The 27,881-nt window shown below is 40.2% G+C and overlaps 1 protein-coding gene across 14 annotated transcripts in view; it reads left to right on the plus strand.

Moving 5' to 3' along the window:
• The window catches only part of DMD (dystrophin), a 2,428,671-nt gene that overhangs the window by 2,257,333 nt on the left and 143,457 nt on the right, over positions 1 to 27,881 (plus strand). For 10 of the 14 annotated variants that reach the window (XM_077145121.1, XM_077145123.1, XM_077145120.1 and 7 more), the window contains one exon: positions 14,112 to 14,173. In XM_077145121.1, the coding sequence (XP_077001236.1) occupies positions 14,112 to 14,173 (62 nt within the window). Of the gene's footprint in view, positions 1 to 8,142; positions 8,300 to 14,111; positions 14,174 to 27,881 lie in introns of those variants that run through there. The other 4 variants (XM_077145133.1, XM_077145131.1, XM_077145134.1 and 1 more) reach the window with 1 other exon arrangement.

The following is a 27,881-nucleotide window of genomic DNA, read 5'->3' on the forward strand; positions in this document are numbered from 1 at the left end:
TTTTTACTAACTGTAAAGAATGAGACGAGTTTGCTTGATAAGCAAAGACATATATAGGTGTTCCAGAAAGACACCACGATTATAGCCATTTAAAGAAATGAAATAGAAGAAGACTTGGTAGAGAAACCTGGTCTAGGTGCAGGGCATGAAAAAAGAGATTCTCAGAAATTCAAGGATACCTCAAAATTCCTTGTGTCTGCATCTCCCGTTCATCTTCAAAAGCGCCCTGGCAAAAGGCAGTCAGAGCTGAAATACGATTCAGTCGGCGGTGAATCATTAATGGGTTAAATTGGCTTTTACCCCCATTACGCTTCTTAAAGATTCCTGTCTCTGTGTAGAATTCCTCCCACATCCTGGTTATTCAAGTCCTGCCACCAAGGAGCCTTCTCCATTAATATGTAAGGAATCTTTCTTTCCCACTCTTCCCCACAAATTCAGTATTCACTCATTCTCTCACTACTCCGGGGTTCTTCTCCCTGACAATGTAAAAGAAAATACACCTTTTAACATGTGTGAATACTATTCATATTTTAACAGCCCTGAAGAAAGATAATAAAAGGTGTGAATTTTACGCCTATCTCAAACTTGTGGTTAGTGATTGATTTATCTTGTCCCTCCCCCAATCTTATTGTACCTACTTGCTTCCTACTTAAATGTAAAAAAGAAAGGTTCCTTTTGCAAGTTGCTAAAGAGGAAAGGCTGAAACTTTTAGACCATGTTTGTTTGTTTTTTTTCATGCAACTTATAGGAAAGAAAAGTTAAATGGAGTATGCTGAGTTGACTTCATACTCTATCCGTAGCAGTATTCCTGGACCTATTGGTTTTTCCTTTTAAAGAATCATACCTGCATGACAGACTACTTTGCCTTAACATAACATTTGCTAGCCTCGAAATCTCTTTCATCATCATGATGTCATTTGATCCACACTATGGCTCTGTGCAGAATTGCCCACATTTTACAGATGTGACAATTCACCCAGAGGGATGAAGTGACTTGCCCCTAAGGGGCAGAATTTGGCCTGGATGTTCTGCCCTTCTATCTTTTTTTTGGTGGGGTGGGGGAGGGGCGGTGCATGGTCCCGGAATCGAACCCGGGTCTCCTGCATGGAAGGAGGGCATTCTACCACTGAGCCACCCGTGCACCCTCTGCTTTTCTATCTTAATGCCTCTGTTATAATATACAGCTGTGCTTGCTGAAGATTAAGAAAGCTGCTTTTACTAGAGTATGATTCTTGTAGATACTCATCTCAAAGAGGGGGCGGGGAATGGTGTCTTCATTTCTGTAGCATTTGAATATTAAATTTTCCTTACCTGTTTCAATTTAGGATGCCATCCTTGCTCCCTTAATTGACTAGTAATTCCTTTGTTCACTTTTTCCAAATCTCGAGGACCATGTCATAAGTATTAAAAATGCTTACTAGCATTTAACATTTTTCATGAAATTCGAGTATTTCAGAAAGGGGGAATTTAGGCAGCGTGTATGTAGAACTTTGCATTTTAATTAAAAAGACTCAAAGTGAAATGAACCCCTGACAGTAACAGATGACTACTTCTAAAAGCTCTGTTACTATTTGATATATGTTCAGTATTTTCCTGTGGATAATAAGTCCTACGACTTGTTTCAAGAAAAGTGACAGGACTGAAACAATTAAAAAAGACAAAGCTGCTCTTTTTTAATCATATGCTCATAAATAAACCTGGGTTGTGAATTATTTCCAAAGAAGCAATTGACAAAGTATAAGTAAATCACTCTAACAACTAAAACTGTCTGGCTTTTTTTTTTGGGGATGTGCAAACAAAACCACATCCTTGTCCAATGATGAATTTCCTTTGACAAACAAATATTTACCAAGTATGAAATATAGACTGTGTGCACTTCCTAAGGCCAAAGCATACTGTTTAAAGTAAAACTTAATAAATTTTTCACTTCTCGAATACACTGAAATAAGGACATAACTTAAAAAAAATTCTCCCTGGTAGCAGACTGTCCATTAATCACTCTTGAGATAATATTGGTATTGTGAGCTTTCAGGTAGAAAGAAAACTATAATTTCTAGATTGATCAGAAAATGTGAGAGCAGTTATGGATTTGAAGAAAACAATAAAATCTGGTAAAATGGAATTTGCTGTAACCCCCGTTAGGAAGTCAAGAAGAAGTAACCTTTCAACATCCTCTGGTTTTCGCTTGTGATTTGAGAAAAGACTGAGACTTCCTTTATTTATTTATTTATTTTTAAGTGTGGGGTGTGGGAGGAAGGTAGACAGAGGCCCCAGAATGAATTCACTAATTGGGGTTTTCACCTGCTGTGAGTCTAATCGAATACAAAGGCTTATTTGTAGCTGAAGAGGAAGGGAGATTGTGCTGAGGGTCAGAATTTCTGCCTAGTTTTGAAATTCCTGTTATTTGGCACAACCAGTTGGGCAGACAAATAGTTACAGCTTCGAGCTGTTAAGGTGGACCGCGACCACTGTAGTCAGCTGTCCTTAGACCACCTTAACCAGTTATCCATTTTAAAGCGTGGAATGGGTTCCGTGCCTTGGGGTAGCACTGTAGCTGGCAGGCTGAGAGGTACGCGGGGATCTTTTTCCCATGAAGCAACCACCAGCCTGCGAGGTTAATGAAGTGTGGCTTTATTTTGGGGGAAGATGCGAAACTTCACATCTTTTTAGATGGCTCCGTTTGATATAGGTGGCTCTGTGAAGCTTTGAGAAATCTTATTAAAAGAAAACTGCATGAGGGAGAGGCAGAGTTCGACTTTATCTGGAAACTGTTTGGTGTAGTCTCTGGTTTAGGTGGCCGTGACTCAGAGAACTTTCTTCAGCCTGGCTTACCCCCACCTCCCTGCAGGGGAAGGACCTGAAAAAAAAAAAAAAAAAAAAAAAAAACCAGGCTTCTGTGTGGGTGTGAAGTGTTCTGTCTGAATGGAGGGGCCTCTTCATGTACTGGTTAATGCGAACTGGCTGGAAATATTCGTATATCCAAAAGATGTTGGCTTCAGGTTGATCTACAACGGTTCTTATACATGTTTTGATTCATCTGCCATAGTAGTTGCCCAAACTAGCAGTGACTCACTATCAGCGTGAGCATTTACTCGTCATCCAGTCCACTGTTCACAGCTAATACTTGTGCTATGCAGAGAGAAACACGGAATCCCTTATGTGCATACTGGATACCAAAACGTTGAAATCTTACTACAAAATATTTGTTATGCTTAATTGAAATAACACCTATATTCCAAATGGATTTTTTTTTTTGTATGCTGTATGGCGGGGCCACATTTCATTCTTTTTCCATATGAGTGTCCCGTTATTGCAGGACCATTTGTTGAATTTTTTTGTTTGTTTGTTTTTGTTGATTTCTTTGTTTGGGAAGTGATGGCTGGGAATCGAACCCGGGTCTCCCGCATAGCAGGCGAGAATTCTACCACTGAACTAGCCTCGCACCCCTTCCAAGTGGATTTTATAAAAATGACGCAGGTTTTCTTTAGGAGGGGAACAAGCAATTCAGATAGAGACTGTGGAGCTAGAGGGAAGCAGGAACCCTAGGCGGAGGGGCAGCCCCTCAGGGACATCCCCAGGTAAGCGCCCAGGACGAACCCCTCCCTGTCTTTTTCCTTTCTCTTTCTGCTCCTCATTTCGCACATGGCTGAAATCAAGCTAATATTGACACCACAAGTAGCTTGGAAAGGAAAAGGATGTATCTGTGCAAAGTAAGAGCCTTGGCTTTTCACACCCTCCACGTGGTAGTCTCATCCAAATTCCGGAAACACACGGCCATTTCCGATTGATAGCTCCAATCCATCCACCTTCCCTCTGGTCTCCAGATTGAGGTGTCCAACTGCCTCTGGACACCTGCACCTTCCCATCACACTGGCACCTCAAAGTCATATTTAAGACTGAACTCTTCATGTCTCCTTCAACCCTCTTCCGTTTAAATCTGTCCCCTCCTGCTACTCCTGGCTTGGTGAATGCTACTCATCCAATCATGGGGGTCATGCTAGGACAGTGGTCCTCAACCTCGGCCACATATTAGCATCACCTGGAAAACCTTAAAACTCCTAATGCCTGAGACCAATTAAATCAGAATCTCAGGATAGGAGAACCCGGGCATCTGAGTTTGTTAATGCTCCTAGGTCATGCCAGTGGGCAGCCAAGCTTGAGCCCCATTGCCCTCGGCTTTCCCTCTCTTCCACTCACTCATCCAGTCAAGAGTCCTGTAATTTCTACCTTAATTTATAATTTCTCCAACCCCTCTGCCACCACCACAGTTCAGAGCCTCATCATGCATATGGCATTCCCTTGGTACCTGGTCTCCAAAGTCTAGATTCCCTTTTCTGATCTAATCCCCATACCTTTGGCAGGGTGGTTTTTCTAAAAGACAACCTGACCAGGCCACACTCCATCTTAAATGCTGCCTTCTTGAAAAAGCTTTTCTGTACCTTTCAGGAGACAGGTCAAACTCTGGATTTTCACACCAGGACCTTCTTGATTTGCCCACCCCTCTAACACCTATCCCGCTTACATTTTCTCTGGAAGACCAGTCAGATTGTTGAAGCTCTTGGTTGTTTGTAGCCGCCTTACTTTCGTACATGCTGCTAGCACCACACCTCTCATAATTGTTGATTTGCCTTTCTCTCTAAGCAGTGGTAAGGTCTTTGAGGACTTACAGAGAGCCTATAGAGAAGGTGTCTGTAAATAACTGGCCAGGGTGACCATGGTGGCTTCAGCCAGCAGAGTTCTCGTCTGCCATGCTAGAGACCTGGGTTCAATTCCTGGTGCCTGCCTATGAAAAAAAAAAAATAAAGTAACTGCCCAATGAATGAATGGAGTCTCCTTTTTAGCTCCAACTGGTAGAGCTAACTTTCTCCTCCATCAGTAGTCCTCATTCAGCATCTAGTCTATTGCCCCATTGGGTTGCTTTGAGTGCATGGATCCCTATTTGGTCAGAGGCCTGGGAGAAACAGATGGTACATTCAAAAGTGGTACTTAAAGAAGTGTCACTGAAACACTACTTACAAAGACCTGGGGCACCAGTAGGGGAAAGAACAAGGAATGGTGAACACTGAGGGAAGAACAGGAAGCTTTCACCACTCGTTGGCCCAAAGGGGCAGGGGGAGGGAATGGTTTGGGGAATCTGGAGAATGCTGTCACTGTAGGGCAGGGCTACCCAACAAGACTTGTGGCTGTGAGTAAAGGAACAAAGCTACTGCCAGACCCAAGGCCCACAGGAAGAAGCCTGGGGGACAAATGCCCAAACATCATGTCCTCCTGCCCTTGAATCTCCTGCTGGTGCCCACATTAGCTGTAAGCAAATGAAAGGGTAAAAGAGCTTGGTTGAGGCAATCCATAGAGATCCAGCTTCATGGAGCACAAAGGAGGTGTGAGAAGGGCAGAGAATATATGTCGCTGGAGGGGCAAATGAGGGGCTATCAGCACAGTCCCTTAGGTCAGTGGTACCTGCAGAGTTGAACTGGTTCAAAGACTGGAGTTTGGGGTCAGGGAAAGTTCATCGGGATGCCATCCTAGCCCTCATCCCATCTCATTCCTTCTTTACTCCCATTTCTAACAAATTTACTCTCCTCTGCTCTCAGCCATCAGTGACATCACTTACGAGTACACTAGAGAAAACCCGGTAGAAGCCACGTTTCCCCAAGGCAGCAGAGCAGAGCAGCTAAGAGCATGGAGCTTGGAGTCAGACTCCCTAGTTCTAATCTTGTGCCGCCATATTCTAGCCCTGGGACTGGGAGCAAGTAGCTCATGGTAGGTTCTGGAGTCAGGATTTCAGTTTCAGTTTTTCTGGTGACAGAGCCTATGCTCTTTTCATGTCTGTGATTCACATCTAAACAGTAATAACACAAATAAAATCCACTATAAATAAACAACTATATTCTCATACGACATATTTGAGATTTGAAGTGATGATATGTTATGTTCTTTTCCAAATGCCTTTCCCTAATAAGCACAATTAATAATCTGACTGAAATTGACAATAAGCAAAACAGTCTGTGTTATGTCCATGTCATTTCTTAATAATACTTTCAGTATTTAATTTCTAAAATAACATCAAGATTTGGGAACAAGTCTTCAAGTGCCTTTAACTCCAGCCTAAAAAAAGAACTTAAAGATGTATTTTTGAGGATTGCCATCTGTCAAATTAAAAAAAAAAATCTGAATAGTGATTTTTTATTTTTCATTCTGTTTTCTCCAAAGAATTATCCTTAGTAGAACACTAAGAACACTGAGAAAATAGATTTGAGCATTTATATTTTAGAGAAACTTAACAGAAAGCCTGAATCTTGCAGGTAATTTAAAAGTGTAAAACAAACAAACAAAAAAAAACAAGAGGGAGGGAGGGAGGGAGAAAGGGAAGTGAAGGGAAGATGCCTACTTCACCACACAGGTGTTGCCAGTGTTTAGTTTATTGATTTCTAGTACTTACAAATGACTATGCTTTGGAGATTGTATCTTTCCATTGAAATAAACATAAACAATATTTTAAGTGATCTGCCAGGTTGACACAGAGATTACTGTCACTAATTAATTGCAGGGATCACTTCTTCTTTATCACAGGACACTAAATCTCTTTGGAGTCAAAGATAGGGGCAGATCTAGACTCTACTCATAGACCAAGAGACAACCTTACCTAAATCAAATCCTATTCTGCCCCACTCACCATAATAGCAGTTGCCTCCAGAATCCACTGGCTCAGCTCAAAACTGCTAAAGGAATTTTAGCATTTCAAAATTGCTAATGTCTCAATTTTTGAGGTGAAATGCTAGAAAAGGTGCCATATTTGCTTTCAAATTGCAATACCAATCATACGTTACAGGCACATATCTTCAGTGATCACAACTACGTTTTCATTCCATTTGTCAAGGGAAATGAAGAAACCCGGGGCCCCTTTTCCATTTTGGTCACGTGCTTTATTTTTGCTCCTTTTCCTGTGCTGAAGAATATGGGTAAATAAGGGAGATGGGTGCTATAGTCCTGCCAGCTGGAACATTCTATGGGGTAAAATATTGAACGAGAAAAAGAATATTTAAGAAGAAAAGGGGGGACATGTTTTCAATGGTAGACTGAAGTGGAATGAATTGACCAGAGAGTGAAAAGCAAATGGTGGAAAAAAAGATAGAAAGGAACGCTGGTCAAGAAAATTAATGGGCAAAGAGGGACAATGAAACAAACTAAGGGAGTTTATCATAAAATACTTTTTGGACTCTAAAATATGTGACGGTTACAGAAAACTCTTGTGCTAATAAAGGCTTTCTTCTTTGCCGAACATTTCCAAGCTTGCAATAATTTTGTTGTCGCTAACGTGTCATCATATTGCAAAGTCCAAGATTAGAAATATTTGAACAGTCCAGGCCTTGTACATTTCCAATAAAATATGCCATTGGAAACTGCTCCTTTTAGATGTTCCTAAAAGACCAAACAGTGCACCACTGCCATTGTGATGATGTTTTATATAGAGCCTGTAGCAGTGACTCTCAAACTTGAGTGAACTTGGAGTTTCTGATTCAGTAGGTCTGGGATGGGGCCCCTGAGTTTTCATTTCTAACAAGTTCCCTGGTGATGTCGATGTTGCTGGTCCGGGGACCAGCACTTTTGAGAACGACTGCTGTATCACAAATACAAAGTCTTCCCAAGAAAGCAGTTCAGCCTCGGATCAGCCTAGCGTGAAATTCTGCCCTACCACTTTAATCTTCAATTGGGTGGGGGGTGGGGGGAGGGTAGGGAGGCAGAGTATGCGTGTGATTTTTTTTTCTCTTTCTCTAAAAGGAAGACGCCAAGCCCACGCACCTGATTATCGGCAGTGAGGTCATTTGCACCTAGGTCATTTATTTAGGCAACAAGTTGTCTCGCTGGAGGTTTTAAGGGGGTGCCGGCAGGCTTGCCGGTTGTGGTGTCTGCCTTAAATCCCCTCCTCGTTTTCTTTTTCTCTTCTCTGCACACCACCCCTACCACCCCCATCACCCACCCCCCGCCCCCTTTTTTTCTTTCTGTTTTGCAAAACCCCAACCGCTGGTCTCTTGGAGCCCGGGTTCCCAGGTCTCTAAGTGGGGGGCGGAGCCCGACGCGGCCCCGCCCCGTCTACCCGCAGAGCCCCCTCCCCTCCCCGGCCCGCCCGCCCGCCAGCCCGCCCGCGCCGGCTCCTCCGCAGTGCTCTCGGCTGCGAGCCTGGGCGGTGGCGGTGGCGCTGGACTTTCAGGGAGCCCGGCGGCTCTGGAAAGCTCACTCCTCCGCTCGCGCCCGCCTCCGACCGCGGAGCTCTTGCAGCCATGAGGGAACAGCTCAAAGGGTAAGTGGATCGCGGCGCCGTCCCCCTCGGAGCGCCGCAGTCCGTGCACTTGCGGCGCGGGGCAGGGGGCAAGCCGACGCGGCCAAAAACTTGGGCAGGCGTGGCGGCGGCTGGACCCGGGGTGCCGGGCGGCCCGGCGTCGAGGAACCTCTGGCGCGGGATCCCGCGGCGCCGCTGCAGGTGCGTCCCCGGGAGCCCCCGCCCCTGGCTCTGAGACGGGCTCGGAGAGCCAGGGCTCGTTTTTCCCGGTGCCCGGAGGGGACAGCGCGTTCCCTGACGCGGGGCTTGGGGTCCCGGGAGCTCTTTGCTCCTTCGCCGGCTGCCCGTGCGGACGGCAGCAAGACCGGCTGTTTTAATCGTTGCTCGACCTCGCCGAAGCCAGGGGAGCGCCCCGCTCTACCTTCCATTGCACTGCGAGTGCCAAGAGGTCAACTTTCTGCCTGATTTCTTCCGAGGATTCTGACATTTCCCTCGCTGCGTTTTCTACCGTGCTCGTTGCGTGCCCCAGCGCTTGGAGAAATCAGGAAAGAAAGAAAAAGCAATTAAAGCTCAGAAGTCAAGGGTTTGATACAGATAAAGAATGGGGGAGGTTTTTTTTTTTCCCCTCTGGGCTTGGTGTGGAAGCCTCGCGTTTCCCCAGGTGTCTGTGATCTGGGCTCCTCTTTACGCAAAGTTTGTCTTTCCCAATCGGGTCACGGCAATGAAAAGGGCAAGACACTTTGTTTTCATCTCAGTAAAAACTGAAGTTTGAAGCCTAAATTGAAGGGGTGTTTGATTGCCTAAGGGAGGCATATTATTATTTGCCTTTGCAAATATGCTCTTTTTGGTCCCCTTGCTACTTTATCCTTCTCACAGCTCCTTGTCACCTTCCATCACCTTTTTGCCTAGTTTTTTTTTTTTTTTTTTTTGCATGGGCAGGCACCGGGAATCGAACCCGGGTCTCCGGAATGGCAGGTGAAAACTCTGCCTGCTGAGCCACCGTGGCCCTCTCTTGCCTAGATTTTAAATTTCCTTGTTCCAAAGCCCCTCTTTGGAGGGTAAGTTGCTCTTGGAGAAGAGAGAGAAGCAAACGAGACATGGGTATGTGAAAGGTCTCAGACCTTTGATCACTGTGGAATTGGTTTCAGTCGTCATTGTTTGATCTTGGTTTGGACACAAGTCTGAAGCGAAATTGCTTTGGCCAAAGTTGGGGATGGGTGGGAGTTAAGCCTTGAAAAGCAAACAACAGAGGACAAGTAACAGCTGGAACAGCCAGTGAGGCAATCTTTTTGCGCTGGCTTGAACCAGACAGAATAAAATGTTAAATATCTCAGAGAACAAGAAATGGGACCTAGGAATAGGATTTCCTTAGATGGACACCCTCCTCCTCAGCCCCTTCCTCATGGTAGCAGAAAGTTTTAAATGTATTTTTCCATCCCCACCCTGACTAGTAATGCAAGCCAGATCCAATATTCAGTATGCAAATGCCAAAGTTCTTCTAGAAAAGGAGTCTGATCCGCAGATTAAAGGGAAAATATTTTGTGTGTGTATCAATGGACTCCCGATTATATGAGGCCAAACTCTAGTCCTCTGCAAATCACAAGAGAATGCTACCTTTTTATATTGCTGCATAGAGATTAGTTTCCTCTCAGGGAAATAGTGGAAAGATATATATTTTTTAAAGGCAGCTGTATAGAGAAATTTCAGTACCAAATAAGAGTGGTGGCAGAAGAAATCTCATTTTAATTAGGCAACTGCCATTTCCCCAGCCAAAGTAGCAGAAATTTGTTACTTTTTATAAGTGTTTAATGTTTATTTTTAAGAACCAAACAAACACAAAACCCAATTCCAATAAATCTGATTATTCCAGCACTGACAGCAGGAACAGCTCTGAGGCAGTTATAATAACCTTGCACACTACTTGAAACTAAAGAAGGTGAGAGAAAATTTAAATTGTACGGTAGGAAATTAGGTCAGTTCTGTGCTCAGTAGAGTAATGCTTTAATTTCTTATTATTGGCAAGTATGTGTTGCCAGGGTCTTTTGTCACATCAGTGATTTTATATTTTAATTTGCAGCAAGTTCCTGCCACAGCTTCGAATAAAAGAGAAAAGAGAGATTGTTGTGGCTTGTACAAATTTAAAAAAAAAAGGAGAGGACATCATAGTTTGAAGACTATTCAGAGAGGCATATCTGCTGCCAGGCTCTGGAACCAGCAGAGCTCAAATCAAGAATATTACTGAAAGACATAAAGAATGTTTTAAGGGTTATTTATGAAGCTGGTCTCTGTGTTAACGTACATACAGACTTAACCTACGTTCACATCACTGTTCTCAGGAAGACTGAACAAAGATGTACTCATTAATGTGTGAACAGGTTTCAGAATTTCCTTTTTGCTTGGGCATGGTCTATGGGGAGTGTGTTTCCGATGCGAGACGTGAAATGCAAAAAAGAGACAATTACTAAAAACAGTACCACCCACCCCCCTTCCACCTCCACCTCCCCTTCGCAGCCTCCTTTTCTATACTATCCAAGTATTCCAGGTGAATGACAGCTTCTTCTCTGGAATCGCTGAGAATTTTTTATAACGTTTTTTTTTCTCTTTGAAGACAGGCACGCAGTAAGAAATACAACTGTAGAATTTGCTCATTGATCACAGACAAAAATCGGTCTGTCCTGTAAGGGTTATGCAAATTTGTGTTTTGCCATTTCATCCACTTGGTATGTTTTATCTATTTCGGCGGTTAAGTATATACCAATAGGGCTTTTGATTCATATAGGTAAAAAAAAAAAATACCCACGTACAGTAAAGTGAATATTTGTTTAATCACGGTTAACAGAAAATTTAAAGTCTCTTCACCTATGTTGCCAGTCGTTTTCAGCATTATGAGTAAAAGATTATTTTTTTCTTAGTTTTGAGGATTAGTCATACACCCTTCATTCTCTTCTTCTTTCCACTTGTGCTCACTTCTCCGGCTTAGGACTGATTTGCAATTGAAGTGAAACTAAGTTTGCAAAGGTGAAATCTAAATCTGCATTGCTTAAAAAGAAAAAGTTTCCGTGTTAGAGGAGAAGGTGAAAGAAGATGGGCTCTTCGAATTATTGGAGAAGTTCTTTTATTTGTCTTATCCTTGTTCCCCAGAATCACATGTAATTGGGAGAATTAGTCCCTGTTAAAGAGCCAGTATCTTAACATACAACTGGGAAGAGCAAGGGGGCTTAGCATTTCTTCCGCCTTCCAGTAAAGAAACTTTCAGTTTAGCTAAGGACTGATGGATTAAAAGATAAGTTCCCAAACCCTTTTCATAACTTTTAACCTCCAAATTGCTTATAAAGATAGACATGTAGAGATTTCAACAATCGTGAGATTTGGGGGAAGAGGGGACATTACATAAAGCTCCCGTTCAGTCCCTCTACGTGGCCTTCTCCTGTTAATCTGTGCACATGTTTCTCTTGCCTTATGGAATTGCATTTGTTTCAAGTTTTATGTCTTCCTCGTGCTCCTCCAGTTTGAAGCCAATTACAGATGGTGGCTTTTCAGGGTGGTTTGCTCTGTCTCCATCTGCTCAGGTTTTATCAGCAGAGACACACGTTTTTCTGCAGAGCTACTAAAGACGCTGCAGCCCTCTCAGATGTCCTGGAGATGGGACATTTATTATTGCAGTGTGTAAATAAGGGCCTATACATGGGGACACGAGCACTTTCCCTCTTCTTCCTTCTCCTTCCCTGGCACTCACATCTGGATGGTCTTTGGAGATGGCAGAGGCCTGAATGCAGGGTGTTTTCAATGGAAGGTAGCATTTCTTTGCTCTGCACTTGTGTGAGGAATTGGTACACAATCACCTACCGAGCTAAAACACGCCTGCCCGAGAACAAGTAATACTTCTTCCATGAAGCTGCAAGCTGAAGCCTTCCTGTGCTGTGCATATAAATAAAGTACCAGCCCCCCCCACCTTCTTCAGATCATAAACCAGCTCCATCAGGGGGGGTTCCTACAGGCATGCAGCACATCTTCTGCTCTCCTTGCTCCTTAAGCCTTCAGTGCGCTGGTGCATTCCCTCAACTAGTAAGTCCCCGTTGCACTCCTCAAGTAGGGATCGCCCCTGCAGCAAAGTCCAACAACAGAAATGAACCTATTTGGAAAAAGAGTGAAACAGTCCTTCCCAAATGGGCATTTGCTTGTAAACTGATTTGAGTAGCCTTCACTCATCAACCACTGAATAGAAAATATCAGAGGAATAGTGTTTGAAGTTCTGCAGTTTGGCTAATTTCCGTAAGTTTTTTGTGAAATTTATGATCATATCTTATTTATCAAACCACATTAAGTGTTTCTTCGTTTTAGTTAGTTTTTTTTTGCTTTTTTTTTTTTTTGCATGGGCAGGTACTGGGAATCAAACCCGGGTCTCCGGCATGGCAGGCAACCAGCAGTCGCACTGCCCTAGTTAGTTCTTTAAACAGAAGTAGTAGATGTTGAGTGTTGTTTTTGCTCACTAGGGAAGGTCTCAGGATTGACTGAGTTACTGTAGCTTGACCTACACCTATATTATAATTAATAAAAGGTTCGCTTTTAGTAGATGGCAGTTTGGGGGCCCCATAATAACAAAATTCACCACGTATTGAGTAGGAGAGGGTGTTCACTTACCTGTATCAACTAACCTTTAACTCCCCCAGGTGAGCAGATATGGGGCCAAGCTGGCCCCAAATTTCACAGCTAAGAGGGTGCAGAGCTGGAATCTGACTCTAAAATCCAAACCCTCTAAAATCTAAGCCAAGGCCACTTAAAATGATTGCCTTCCCAAACTCCTCTTTCTTTGTGAGGCCTCTGTATTACTGGTACCCTTAAAGTGTGCAAATTTAAGCTCTTTCTCCTCCCTCCACTTTCACCCTTCCTCCCAAATGGATTATGACCAGGTTCTGTGCATGAGTACTAACGTATCAGTCAGGGCTGCATTTTACTGTAGCCCAGTGTGTCATATAATCCCCCCCCACTCCCCCACCCCCGTCAAATTGGAAATATGATGCTGTGGTGATTTATGTAGATGGGCCAAAGTAAGGAAAAGTATATGTAGTTATCTCTCCCAGGTTTGTTCATGTAATTGAATGAGGAACAAAGGTGTTTTGTTCTTTTTGTGACAGAGCTGAGAGCCAGCAACCAGGCTTAGCTAAACCTCAAGAAATGGAAGAGAACTGTGAATGCTTCATTCAGGCCCAAGTAAATATTGGAAGAGGACTAGTGGTATATAGAGTTCTGAGTTAAAAAGCCATTCTAAACGTAATGGGAAGAGGGAAGGTGTGATATATTAGTCAAGCTGTGGCTATATCTTAAACTGAAATGAAATAAAGGTATCACAGAGGTGAGAGCTAGATATTTAGAAGTGTAACAGTCGTGGAAAAATGTCAGGGTCAATGAAAGCAAATGAGAAGTGACGTGATTTATTTACTGAACTAGTGTCCAGGTTTTCTTTGACAGGATTGGATAACAATCATCAGTGTCCTTTCTGTATATTGCACATTGAACCCTTTAAGAATTTTTGATTTTCGATTATTGATTACATAACAAGGTCATTTTATTGTATGAGGAGTGCTAACGATTTGTGGGTACAAAAAAAGAAATTGTGCTTGCATCTGGAACCAAATAATGTTCATGTTGCTTATTCCCTTTGAAAATAAAGATAACCTCCTCTCTGCTTGCAAAATCAACATTCTTCACTAGATTATGGAAGTCCTTTGAAGTAAAGATGCCAAATGATTGAAAGACAGAACATGCCTTTTTTTTCCCCTTTTCTCTATTGTGCATCATAAATTCTGAAATCTCTCTTTTTGTTTTGTTTTAGCCACGAGACCCAAACAACTTGCTGGGATCATCCCAAAATGACAGAGCTCTACCAGTCTTTAGGTAAGGACATGACCATGTGTCCTCCAGTTTCAATGTCATGTGACTTTTAGTTAGTAGTGTTTAAGTCATTTGTTGTCTAAATATAACACTAGATTGTTTAAGGGGTGAAAACAATGACATCTTTCCATCCAAAATTGACAGTCGGCTTTCTTTTTTCAGATTTTCCTTAAAAATAATTTTTAGAATTTCACTGCTTCCTGAAAGTTCAGTGAGTCTAGAAGGGTCTAAAGGTCTTTGTAGTTTTCTTTGCTACCTAAAAGGATGGGAAAAAAAACCACATGAGATCTACAGCATTTTTTTCTCCCCCAAGAAGAAAGAAAATTGTTTCAAGTTGTTCTTATTGATTTCTTCCAAGTGAAACCAAGACAACGTTTTTGCCAAACCACAAGTACTGTGTTAAGGAATTTTGTGTAGTCTTGCTAGTGCTCACAATTCCTAAGGCCTGTCAGGTCATCAGTGAAAACATTTAAAAGATTTCTCTCCTATGGCTTGTTTTGTGTTTGTGTCGGAGACTCACAGTTTTTGCCTTCATAACCTGGAATTTTTTTGAGCAGGTGCACAGCCTACAAGTAAGAGGAAAACACCAATATTATTAACACCTAATGAAAGTCCAACCTATGCTATTTAAATATGTCTGAAATATTCTGAAATAATTTTTTTTACATGGTGTCTAGCTTTAGAGTTGTTTTTTCAAAATTTTTTTTTTATTTAAGAAAACAAACACTACACTTAGCACCATCAAAAATGGCTATCTTAGTTAGCTTAACCATAGGCATATTTAAATAAAGTATCCATATAATCATTGTAACACCTGTGTTTGTGCAGTAAGTTTCATAAACCAATTTAAAATTAGGGCAACAAAGAAAAAAATCGACAAATTCAGATAGCAAAGTTCTAAAATTCTAAGTATTAAAAACTAACTTAGATAACATTTGATCAGCTGTCCAAACTGTAAATGTTCTCAAAATATCAAGTAGAAAGTTCTTACAAATATCTGCATTGCTATAGTAATGACCTATGACACTAAATTTTTGTTTTTTTTTAAAGTTGAGTCTTCTCTATTACTAAAACCGTTTGCCAGCTTTATTGTAAATGGACGTATTGAGAGACTAAAACACATGAGATGATCTCCATGGGTTTAAAGTTACGTGACAAAGCCCGCAAGAATCAGGGTGGTTAAACCTAAATCTGTACATGTACATGCGTGTGGTGGGTCTGCATGTGTCACATGCATGCACGTGTGGCTGTTGCTACTTTTCTGTCATAGGCAGTTGCTTAATCAATTGCAGCTATAGAGACATTAAAATGGTTTTGCTAAACTTGTTTATAATTATAAGTTATTTGTAAAAGAAAACACTAAAAACCTGAAAAATACAAAAAAAATGGTGAAGAACACCTGCTCATAATTCTGTTACTAGTTATAATACACATACACACACAGTTTTAAAAAGTTAAATAACTTTGGGATCTGCTAATCCTCAAGTGCTGCATTTGCAGCTCCTCCTAAATGTTTTTGGCTTTTAATGCTGGACTGATTAGACCACTGGTAGAAAACATGAATGCTTGTGGGGCAGGGCCAAAAACACAAGCAAGTACTCATCAGGCTTGTTGGCATTTTTTGGCAAATGAGAGAATAAAGGCCTCCTCTGGATTGGGCAGATAGAGGCTGCGCTGGGGGCCAGATTATAACCTCTGGTTTACACTGTCTCAGCCACTTGTAACTTCCACTCTGAGCACAGTGATTGCTCATTGTAATATTATAATTTACTTTTTATTTTCCGATAATTTTATAGAATTAATACTTGCTCATCTTTTTAAAAGTCTCCAAGTATAGACACACAAACAAAAACGAAGAAAAGACAAATCATCCGCCACCCACCTCTTAGAGTTAACCGATGCTTAATAATTTAGTGGGTACCTTCAAAATTTTCTTTCTATACATCCTTTTTTAGGAAAGCTGGACCATTCCCTGTTTTATGGCCTACTTTTTTTCACCTAAAGTTAATGTACCATCGCCATATTGCCATTTTCATAGCATAGGATTCCCTACCAGCTTACTTTTAATTATTCTGTAATGAGAAATCACAAACATCATTGATAAAAAGCTAATTCCTATCAAGAAATTGGTGATTGTATCTTCAACAGGAATTAAATATACTTTTTATCATCGTATTTCTAAAATTTCCTTAGTAGTCCTTATGTGGTGGTAAACTCAGAGTTGGTAATCTGGTTATTCCTTGGGCAAAATCACCTGACTTTGGAAGATAGTGGAATTTTAAAGTTTCCTGGGATATTACAGCTCATTTGTTCTAAACCTTCCCTTTCATTGGACCAACTTTGTTGAGGTATAATTTACATATGATCAAATGCATCCATCAGAAAGAGTCCACACCCCCCCACACACCCCCATGAAATTCTGTTTCTTGCTGGCCTAATAGCATACCTCTTGGAAATGAACTAGATATTGACACTTGCATTTCTGCTTTCAAAATTAAATATTTCCACTATTTTTAGGTTCCAATAAAACATTCCCCAGGCTGTCTTTGACCTGAATGGTGACTCATCACATGACCTCTCCCACTTACTGTGGGCTTCCTGACGTGTGTGGCACATGTGACATGCCAGCAGCCATCTCCCCAGAAAGTGGAGTCAGGTTCAGAGCAGCCCTTGGTCAGGGCACCGGGACCACACTGGAATTTGCCCTGGGTCTTTTGTTAGTTTTCCACTTACTCATTTTATTAACTTAGTAAAGCATGTCCATATAGGTTACTGTATATCTACAGCTAACATGTACAAATTGACAGGCTCACTGATGGATAGAAAGTTACTTGAATACTATGAAAAGCTTAAGTATTTTTGAAGAAACCATGATATTTTTCCAAATTATATGGTAGGTTCTGAGACAATAGGCCCTCCTCCTTTCAGTACTGGCCGGCACATGCAGAATGATTGATTGGTTGGGGTTTTTATTTGTCTGCCTCCCCGAGAAAACCTACAACCCTATACTGCCCTCCCCAGAGACAGTGACCGTGCTTCAATGTTGAGATAGAAGCATAATGTCCCGAAAGGAAACCTTTGATTTCTTTTTAATTTTTGTTCTTGGCTTATTTATTTATTTGTTTTTCCTCAGGAGGCATCCCTTTAGGTCCTAATTGCTAACATAGAGCAGGATGAAATGACTGAACTCGTTTCGGGAAAGGGATCTAAAGCAGAAATAGTGCCATGGCATGGTCTTGTTGCATGTTTTAGGCCACACCTAGGTCTCTCTCCAAATAAGAATCTGGACTTGGAGCCTTAAGCAACGTTTTCAGAATATTAAGAGGTTGCTTGTCCCCCATTATACACCCAACGTCCAGACGTATCTCTGCAGTAGAAGTTGCCGAGGTCCCAATATGCATGAAATGTGGCGCATTCCTCTATCTGCCCACTTCTGAGGAGGTGTCCATTTTCTAAGTTGTCACAATCCCTAACTCGCCTGTTTTAACACACATTATGTTTCCTGCCTCGCTGCTGAAAGCATTTTAGTATACTTCCCACCCCTCCCCCACCACCGAGGTCTGAATGGCACATCATATTAAGCCAAAAACATTTTGTAAGGGCTGAAAAAGTAGCGCTTGAGCTAAATGATGAAAGGATGTTAATATTACACAAAATGCTAATACTGGATATCTCTGGGCAGTAGAATTCTAGGTGACTTTCTTTTTCATTCTTTTTTACATATTTTCTATAATGAACTTATATTATTTCTAAGTGATACTTAGAAAAAATGTTCCCTTTTTTCTATCTCATTTCTTAGCGTCCATTAACCAATGAGAGCCTATAATACAAAAGCAGCAATAGCTGACGCAGCACGTGTGTATGCGAGCGCGCGCACGCACACACACACACACACACACACACCACCTGCATGCACGTATATAGAATTTCTTTTTAATCATCTTGTTTCCCATGGGCTTTGTCCCATAACTCTAAACCCGTGGGGATCATCTCGTGCATTTTAGTCTCCAGATACGTCCATTCACTAAAAAGAGACAAAAATAGAAAAGACTTAACTCGCTTTTTTTGTTTTTAAAAATTAACCAACTAGCCACAATGTAAGAGAATTCAATTCTGATTATTTCGAACAGATCTAAAACGCAATAGAGTGGAGTGAGCTTTTGTCAAGTGTTAAAAATATCGCTGTTTCTGCTTTATTTGTTGACTGTGCACCTGTTTAGAAACTTCCAAGCAATGAGGGGAAAAAATATCAGGCCCCCATAAAGACACAAAACAAGCCATAATAGGGAAACAATTTAATTGGGTACTCTGGCGACCTGGCAGCCATTAGAAATTTGAGCATTGGGAGATCTGCAGGAAAAATTTTTACTCAACATTCACGGTTTGGCAAAAGCATTGTCTGGGGTTTTGTCATGGAAGGAATCAGTGAGAATGACTTAAAAAAAAAAAGCTTCGAAACAGTTTTCTTTTCAGCATTTCTCTATGGCTTCCCCCAGTGTGGTGGGTGAGTAGGATATGTAAACAAGTTTTCCCGTATCGATTGTTATTAATGCCTTAGTATCTTTACCTTACAAATCAGATGCTGCATAAAATAGTATCTAGGAGTTTTGTCTGTTTTTCTCTTACTTTGGGCTGAAGTCTGAAAAACTTGCTGTGATCATAATTTTTCAAGAGGTTCCTTAGGGCCGACTCTGCAGACAAATGGATTTCTAAAAGTTTAAAAGTTTGATCATTACTATTCTTAAAAATGCATCTTCTCATATTCTGTCAAAACAAAGACCCTATTGTGCCACCCATCCTTGACTTCCAGGCACAGTGAGTCAAGCTCCTATCAAATAGGGGGCCTCTTGAGCTATTTCCCACCAGACCCCTCCTGATCATCCAGTTATTGTTGAGAGGGTATATCCGTCATGGTTTCATAGACATAATAATATGCTCGACTCAGGAGGTGTGAATGTTAGGTTTCTACTAGCATTTTTACAAATGGAACAATTTTTCTTCCAATAGGTTATCTTGATGGCTTAATCCTAAAACTCATTTAGGGCCCTAAAAGGCATCTGTTAACATCAGGAGATGTTAGATTTGCCAATAGTAACGTGCTCTGAAATTTATTATGAAATACCGACATAATATCGATAAAAATGAAGTGCTGTTATGTGATCAAAACTCTGTTATTTTCTCACAATTTATATCCAGGTCCATAAATTCCTCACTATGATTCTTATGTAAACATTTTTTAAAAGCACACTCAAACACATATAATATGTGCTGCTTAAAAGAATTTCTTAGTCTACCTCTTTAGGAGTATATTAAGTATAATACAACAAAATCTTTATACGAACCTCTCTATGGTTCTTTTGTAAAGTACAATATGAGTTTTTGACATTAGATACCATCAGTACAACACTGGAATACCAGTTTGCAAAGCAGACACATAAATAAAAATAGAAAATTATGGAGAGAGAGTCACTAAGCCTCACAAACTTAATGGAACTTTATTTCAAACAGTTCACTAAAATCTGGATGCACTGATATTCTGACATGTATTCCAATGTCCTTATCCTTCATTGGAGAGGCAGTTGAAACCTCTTTAACCTCCAGTTTTTTTTTTTTTTTATTAACGGAAAAAAAAAGAAATTAACACAACATTTAGAAATCATACCATTCTACATATGCACTCAGTAATTCTTAACATCATCACATAGATGCATGATCATCGTTTCTTAGTACATTTGCATCGGTTTAGAGGAACTAGCAACACAACAGTAAAAGATATAGAATGTTAATATAGAGAAAAGAAATAAAAGTAGTAATAATAGTAAAACAAAAAAAAAACCCTATAGCTCAGATGCAGCTTCATTCAGTGTTTTAATATGATTACTTTACAATTAGGTAGTATTGTGCTGTCCATTTTTGAGTTGTTTTTTTTTTTATCGGAAAGAAAAAAAATTAACACAACATTTAGAAATCATACCATTCTACATATGCACTCAGTAATTCTTAACATCATCACATAGATGCATGATCATCGTTTCTTAGTACATTTGCATCGGTTTAGAGGAACTAGCAACACAACAGTAAAAGATATAGAATGTTAATATAGAGAAAAGAAATAAAAGTAGTAATAATAGTAAAACAAACAAAAAAAAACCCCTATAGCTCAGATGCAGCTTCATTCAGTGTTTTAACATGATTACTTTACAATTAGGTAGTATTGTGCTGTCCATTTTTGAATTTTTGTATCTAGTCCTGTTGCACAGTCTGTATCCCTTCAACTTCAATTACCCATTATCTTACCCTGTTTCTAACTCCTGCTGGGCTCTGTTACCAATGACATATTTCAAGTTTATTCTCGAATGTCCGTTCACATCAGTGGGACCATACAGTATTTGTCCTTTAGTTTTTGGCTGGACTCACTCAGCATAATATTCTCTAGGTCCATCCATGTTATTACATGGTTCATAAGTTTATCTTGTCTTAAAGCTGCATAATATTCCATCGTATGTATATACCACAGTTTGTTTAGCCATTCTTCTGTTGATGGAAATTTTGGCTGTTTCCATCTCTTTGCAATTGTAAATAACGCTGCTATAAACATTGGTGTGCAAATGTCCGTTTGTGTCTTTGCCCTTAAGTCCTTTGAGTAGATACCTAGCAATGGTATTGCTGGGTCGTATGGCAATTCTATATTCAGCTTTTTGAGGAACCGCCAAACTGCCTTCCACAGTGGTTGCACCATTTGACATTCCCACCAACAGTGGATAAGTGTGCCTCTTTCTCTGCATCCTTTCCAGCACTTGTCATTTTCTGTTTTGTTGATAATGGCCATTCTGGTGGGTGTGAGATGATAGCTCATGATCTTTGATAAGGCAGTCAAGCCAACTCACCTGGGACAGAACAGTCTCTTTTTTTTTTTTTTTTTCTCAGAGGTGTCAGTTCCCTCTTTTCTTGCAGCCAGGGCATTCTTCAGAAGGATGCAGCATGTTTTTCTGCTGCCCAAGTTTTGGGAAACCACCATGCATCCTGCTGATCATTCAGATGTAGCAAAAACTCCATTTTAAAAAGTGGATTTATGAGTGTTTTAGGAATTCTTAGGAAACTGGTCTTTTAAAACCTTGTGATTTGAACCTGATCTGTCTGCATACTGCCCTTAGCCTCATGTCTGTTCCCACAAAGAGCTTGCCAATGTTTAAATGATGGCTTAGTTGAGGTTGTGATGGGTCTGAGGCCCTGTGATTCTGCAGCATTCCTAGCTGTCCAGGCTAAGAGCTCATCGAGATACGTGGGTATCATTAACAAGTATTTGCAGCTGCCCAAATTGAGTTAGGAACGTAGCCGTAGAAATCCTAGTATTACTTGCCTCAGTTTGCCCAAGAGGGAGGAATATTGTAGGCGAGCTCTTCGACTGAAAATTGCCAGATTCTGAACGACTCTTCAGAAGTTCCTTTTGCATTAGGATCTTATCCTCCTGCTTTCCTCAGCATATTTTGTAAACTAAACTGTTCTCAACTAAGCTGTTCAATACTGAGCATCTTCCTTTCTTTGGCTCTTGCCTCTGGTTCCTTAAGTTTTACTAGGTGCTAAAACCTGTGCCTTTTGGCTTCCTTCTACCATTATGCCTTGTACTGGAAAGGATATCTAAATTCAGATCACTGCTTGCTGTCTTTTGGTCTTAGTTTTCTGAGGTATCGTGTGTGTGTGTGTGTGTGTGTGTGTGTGCGCGCGCGCGCATGCGCGTGCGTGCAAACTCAGATTTGACAGTGATCTTCCATCTCTAAAGGTCTGGTTTTAATTTACCTCCTGGTGAGTGTAAGGCTAGACCATGTCTAGCACCCAATTTCTCTGTCACCACCAGCCTGGAGTAGATGAATAACTGGATAATCATATTTATGATAATTGCACCTTCATTTGTATAACATGTTGCCATGTACCAAGAGTTTTGGGAAATAACGTTCTGTAATCCTTTCACAGCTATAAAGTAGGTAGGTATGCAGCTGGCATATCACCTGAGTTTTCTGTCAGGTTCAGTTTCAGATCTTAGGTCCCATCATTTGAATACACTCTCTTGCCAAACCGATTATTATTTGGAAAATAATTCTCCCATAGCATAGGGGTGGATGGGCATCTGTTTCTTTCCATTTGAACTTGAGCAGACTGAGGCTCAAGAGTTGATTAGACTTATTCATTCCGATGTATGGGTAGAAGATAAGGAACCCAATTCAGAACACACATTTTGTGGCTCCGAGTTCACTGTTCTCAAAGGAATATCCATTACTTCTAGGATGATTTTTAAAATTGCTTTATCAGCATAATTAAGCTATGGAACCCCAAATGACATCTTTCTACCCCAGCTGACAAAGTCAGCAGAGGAGATTTACTTAGTAAAACCTAGGTAAATTTGCAAAATAGAAGACGCAAGACGTTAAAGCTATTATAAATGTTCTTCCTTTCCATCTGTCCTATTTATAAAAGGGGAAAAAACTGTTCTCAACTTTAATTAGGAGCAGTTGATTTCTGTATTTGTAAAATACAAGTGTAATTTTCAAATAAAAATTTATGGCATTTTAATGAAAGTCTTTATAATATTTTTCTTCTTCAGATAACTTGATTTAAATATTTCTGATTGAGGAATGTAGATATTCAAAGTAGATATTTCTGAATTGCATCTCTCAAAGTTTATTTTACCAGGAAACTCAAAAAGGATTGTCTCACAGACTTTGATTAGTATAGAGTTTAAAAAAGCTGCCAAATTATAGTTCACTTGATCTAAATAAGAAGAGTGTTAAGGTTACACCTGCAGCTGTGAGAAAAGTGCTGGATGTGTACAATTTTATGTAGCTGGGTCTGCAGAAGGTGGTTTTTGCACACGAAGTAAAGGCATATAAACACGTGTCTGCTCTTATTCAGGCATTTCCAGTATTTCTTTTTTAAGCACACAAGTCTGATTACCTCTGCACATCTCTTGGGAGCTGCAATTTTGCTGGAAAGAGATTCCAAACAGTCAGAACACTCACATAAAATAGATAGTGAGTTCTTAAAGTCCATCCCCTCTGCTGGAGTAATAAAGTGATCTTAAAGAAATTCTGAAAGACTCTTATGGCATAGTGGATGAATCATTTGCTTATTTAGGAGTCAGTGATTATCTGTGGGAATGTTTCAGAATTTGCCATTCCACAAAGTCTTGCTCCCTTGCAAATCTCCAGGGAAATCCTTGTGTCCCTTCATAAATGGCAGCTTATGTAACTGAGACAGACACTGTAGATGAATCTGTGTGTGTGCGTCCACGTGCACATTTATTTGTGAATTTATATACATCGTTATATTTTTACCAAGCTTTAATTGTGGGGGGGGGGGGAGGCATTAGTTTTGTATTTTACTTTCTTGTCCTTCAAAGAGGCTGTCACTTTTAGAGCCGTGCTTCTCAAGCTGGCGAAGGGCCGTTTTTAACATGCAGGGAGTCACAGATTCTCCAGCACTCCGACTGAAACTGACTAGTACTCACACCACATGCCGCCCATCATGCAAGTTCAACAACCCTCAAACTGGCCTGCACCCTGGCCAGTGAGATGACCATGATAATTGGATGTCATGGCAATGTCAAGTTGCTATAAAAGTTGCTGAACACACTCTGAATTTCTTATATTTGTTAAAGACCATGCTTGGAACGGCACTGCTCTAGTGCACTTCGTTTTGGAAAGTATAAGTGTAAACTCAAATCAAGTGATGCTGGGTAGGGGGCAGTCAACCCACACCAAACAAGAACACCTGACAAATGTTATGAGATTTTATTTCCCCAGTTGAGTCAAGTTCAGGCGAAGGAGGATTGATCTACTGTCCCATTTTGCAGCCGACCTCAGCAATTATTTTAGGGACCAACACGTAGAAATCACCCTGTTACAGGGAGGGGGTAGTATTAAGTGGCAGGGCCCCTGTTGCCTAGATTAATGCTTCCCCCAGTCCCTATAATTAGATGTAATTTAGAGAATGTGATATTTTTCAAATGCAAGATGTTTCCCCCAGAATATAAAATGTGGTGTATGTTCTCATTACATTATATGATGAATTCAGGGAACAAGTTAATTGATTATACTGTGACTTTACCATAGTTGTTTTATGAGTTTAGGATTGGAGGCAATATGATCTGGCAGCAGAACATTGGTTTGAGGCTGGAGAGACGTGGATTTGAATTTGAACTCTGGTGGCCAAAGACAAAGCTACTATCAATTTTGAGCCGCAGTTTCCTGATTTATTAAACAGCTGTGATGATACTTACCTTGAAAACGCCAAAATCCCTGACATAGTAACTGCTCAAGGAATTATAATTACTATTAGTAATGGTGATGGTGGTGATGATGCATTATTTATTATTAATGTTATCATATACCAGTGTCCTTCCTTATCTCAGTTCTCTTGGCTTCCTGAGTTCAGATAATGAGAGACATCTGTGTTTAAGTCTTCAAAACCAGCACTCAAGGAATACTTTCTAAAGTATTTTATCCCTTAACCACGTTCCAAGGATCACCTGATAGCAATTTATCCTAATTTCGGGCAAGAGGGCACTTACTTTGACTTGAAATACAAATCAGAGCAGTACATTTTGCACCATATTATTTACTCTACCTCCATTTTAAAACAGTATACTTTAAAAAAAGTATTTATTTTTTCAGTACACCTTTTTTTTTTTTTTTTTTTAATGTGGGCAGGCACCAGAAATCGAACCCGGGTCCTTGGGCATGGCAGGCAAGCACTCTTACCTGCTGAGCCACCGTGGCCAGCCCCATTACACCTTTTATAATAGAAAACAAGACACCATATATAGTTCATCCTATTATAGTTCATAACCTTGAACTATTAATGCAAATGACCTTAACTCAGGTATATGTATATGACTTTATATGTCTTTCACCATCTATATCTTAAGACTTCAGATGTTTAAAGAAACTGCAAAATCAGATATATGCATCATGGAAACAAACATATGGAGAAGCATGCCCAGTAATTCATTAGTAAAAAGAATGGAGAAAGCCTATGAAATAATGTGACGTGCTCAGAAAAATGCCTGATACATTGTAAGCACCTAATAAATGTCAATACTATTATGGTAGAACAGGGGTGAGGAAATGGCTATAGATGTAAGTAGGAGTGGGTCCATGAAAGGCCTTATATGATATATTGAGGGTTTTAGATGCTATGGAGGCTCCAGTTGGAAAATAGTTACCCATCTATTTATTATAAACCAAAGGAATTTAATGCAGGAAATTGGCTTCCAGTTAAGTAAGAGCTATGAAGCCAGACAACAGGTAGCAGGAAGCCTCTGTGACACCTAGGGCTGGAGGGTCAATGGCAAGAGGTGGTGATACCAGAGCCTCAGAAACCAGGGCCATTGCGCTGGAGCTAGAACCAGTAGCCAGTTAGGACCACCACGGGAGAGTCTGGTTGGAGAGAGCTGGAGCCAGGAAGGAGACATAACTACTACCTGAGCTTTTGCTGGGGGGCAGAGAGACAGAAAGGGATAAAGAGCCTAGCCTTGTGTTCCTCCTGTCCTCTAGTCTTCTGCCAGGGACTCCCGTTGACCAAACTTTCCTGGAAACGAATTGTTGAGGGAGCAGGGAAATGCTGTTCTATGGAATAAAGATCAGAGCAGGGCAAGGGCAGAGAATGGACTTGAGAGCCAATTAGCAAATGATTGAGTTCAGAGAAAACCGGATGGGTGGTGATGCAATCAACGTTCTATGTCAGTGTACTGGGAAGGAGAACACCAAAGGTCTACAAAGCTTTCATGAGACTTTCTCAAGTGCAACTGATGGCTTAGATAAGGCACTACAAGGTCACACTGTTTCCAAAGGAAACTGACCTAAAAATTGACAGAAGGGAAGAAAGAAAGAAGAGGTAGCAGTAAAAAGTTATTTGCACAGAAGTCCAGATACTAACAGTAAGGCTCCATGCATTTGATTAGAGTGCTTTCATTGTTTCTAGTTGTTTATGCTCAGGTCTCTCAAGAGTAAATAATGAACTCCTTTAAAGTAGAAACTGTCTTCCACATCCACGTCACCAGTGCCTGGTGACCTCGGAATAGATGTTCATTGAATGAAGCATCGTACAGCAGGGGAGAGTGATTGGGGGAAAAAGACAAAATATCACTCAAGAAGACAGAAAGATATACATGAAGTTTTCCTAAGGCAGATTATTAAACTGGCAAGATGGAACTCTTTGGAGAGATGGAGTTCTCTCCAGAAAGTAGAAGCTAAAGCTTCATAGTAATAAGAACAGGGAATTTCTATTAGGTTGTAGATTTTATTGGCAATTTGATACCTTAGAGAGCAAAACCTGGTGAACTGCTATTCGGACCTTAATTTTGTCCTAAAAGTAATAATTATTTGATAATGGAGGAGAACGAAAACCCTTGAAAGAAAATGGCAATGTGGCTTTGGAATTTAAATAACAAGGAAAGGAAACACTGAATACAATTTGATGTGCTGATGGCCTCATGTGTTCATTGGTTCATTGACTCAGTAAACTTTTAAGAGCACCTAAAACATTGTGAATCCTAAACTTTAGGGCAATAGGCTAAAAACATGAAGGAAAATAAAGCATATTGTAGGTATAAATTTTTTATGATCTTATTTTTCTGGACCTTTAAGATATATATGTTCATTATAGAACTTTTGGAAAATGCATAAATATAAAAAAGAAAATTTTTTATATTTTTTAATTTCAGCACCCTGAAATAACCACCATTTAAATTTTAAAGGATTGACTCCCCTTTTTTTCTGAGCATTTTTATATAGTAGTTTGAGATAATAATGTGTTTATAATGTGGTATCCCACTTTATTCACTAGTAAATATAAGTTTAACTCATGTTCTTAACAGTTCTTCAAGGATTCTTATCTTTTAAATTTTCATTTTATTGGGGTACCATTTTTATTAAAGACAGTTCCCCAAATTTTGAACATTTAGCTTGTGATAAAGAAAACTCAAATTAGTATTGAATCTTTGGAAATAAATCTCTTAAGTTCTGGAGGCTTATTATAGATTTCTGAAAAGAAAACCAAGTGAAAGTGGTACTTTTTTTCTGACAAGCTACTAATGCATTAATGGTGTTACAGAATGATGTTAGTGTAGTAAAAAAAAAAACTAAATTTTCAGAAAGTTAATAGGTAAAATATATCCTATGACAAATAGAGCTTATAACTTTAGGTAGCAAACAGTTTTCTTCCACAAACATCTTACTGGATAAAGTTTCCTTTATCAAATATTTATGGTCTTATGGTTACAAAGCAATGATCCTTGAAAACTCAATATTGTGTGAAGATCTTTGCTCCTCTTTACAAACAAATTTAGACAGAAACTTAATTTTATGATGAGTTTCTCAAAACCCTAAATTTGGTGATAATCGATATGTAAATATTCACTTACCTTCAACTTATCTGTTTGGAAAGAGAATGGCTAGTAGAGGGCTTTATTTTTTCAAAACACCAAAGTCTACAATTGCCCCATTCTTTTCAAGTTTCCTCATTAGGCTGCCAATTGAGAATTGTAGCCTAGTACTTCAGTTACATTTTCTGGCCAAGCCTCAATGAAAGAATATGGAGCTAGTAATTATTTCCACTTTTGTTTCCAATTCTTTTGCTGCACTAAGACTGTGAGGAACATCTCTGGGCATAAATAAAGCCTTTCCATATTTGATTCATAAAAGTGTAATTACTGACT

The sequence above is a fragment of the Tamandua tetradactyla genome, chromosome X (assembly GCF_023851605.1).
Source record: "Tamandua tetradactyla isolate mTamTet1 chromosome X, mTamTet1.pri, whole genome shotgun sequence".
Taxonomy (NCBI): domain Eukaryota; kingdom Metazoa; phylum Chordata; class Mammalia; order Pilosa; family Myrmecophagidae; genus Tamandua; species Tamandua tetradactyla.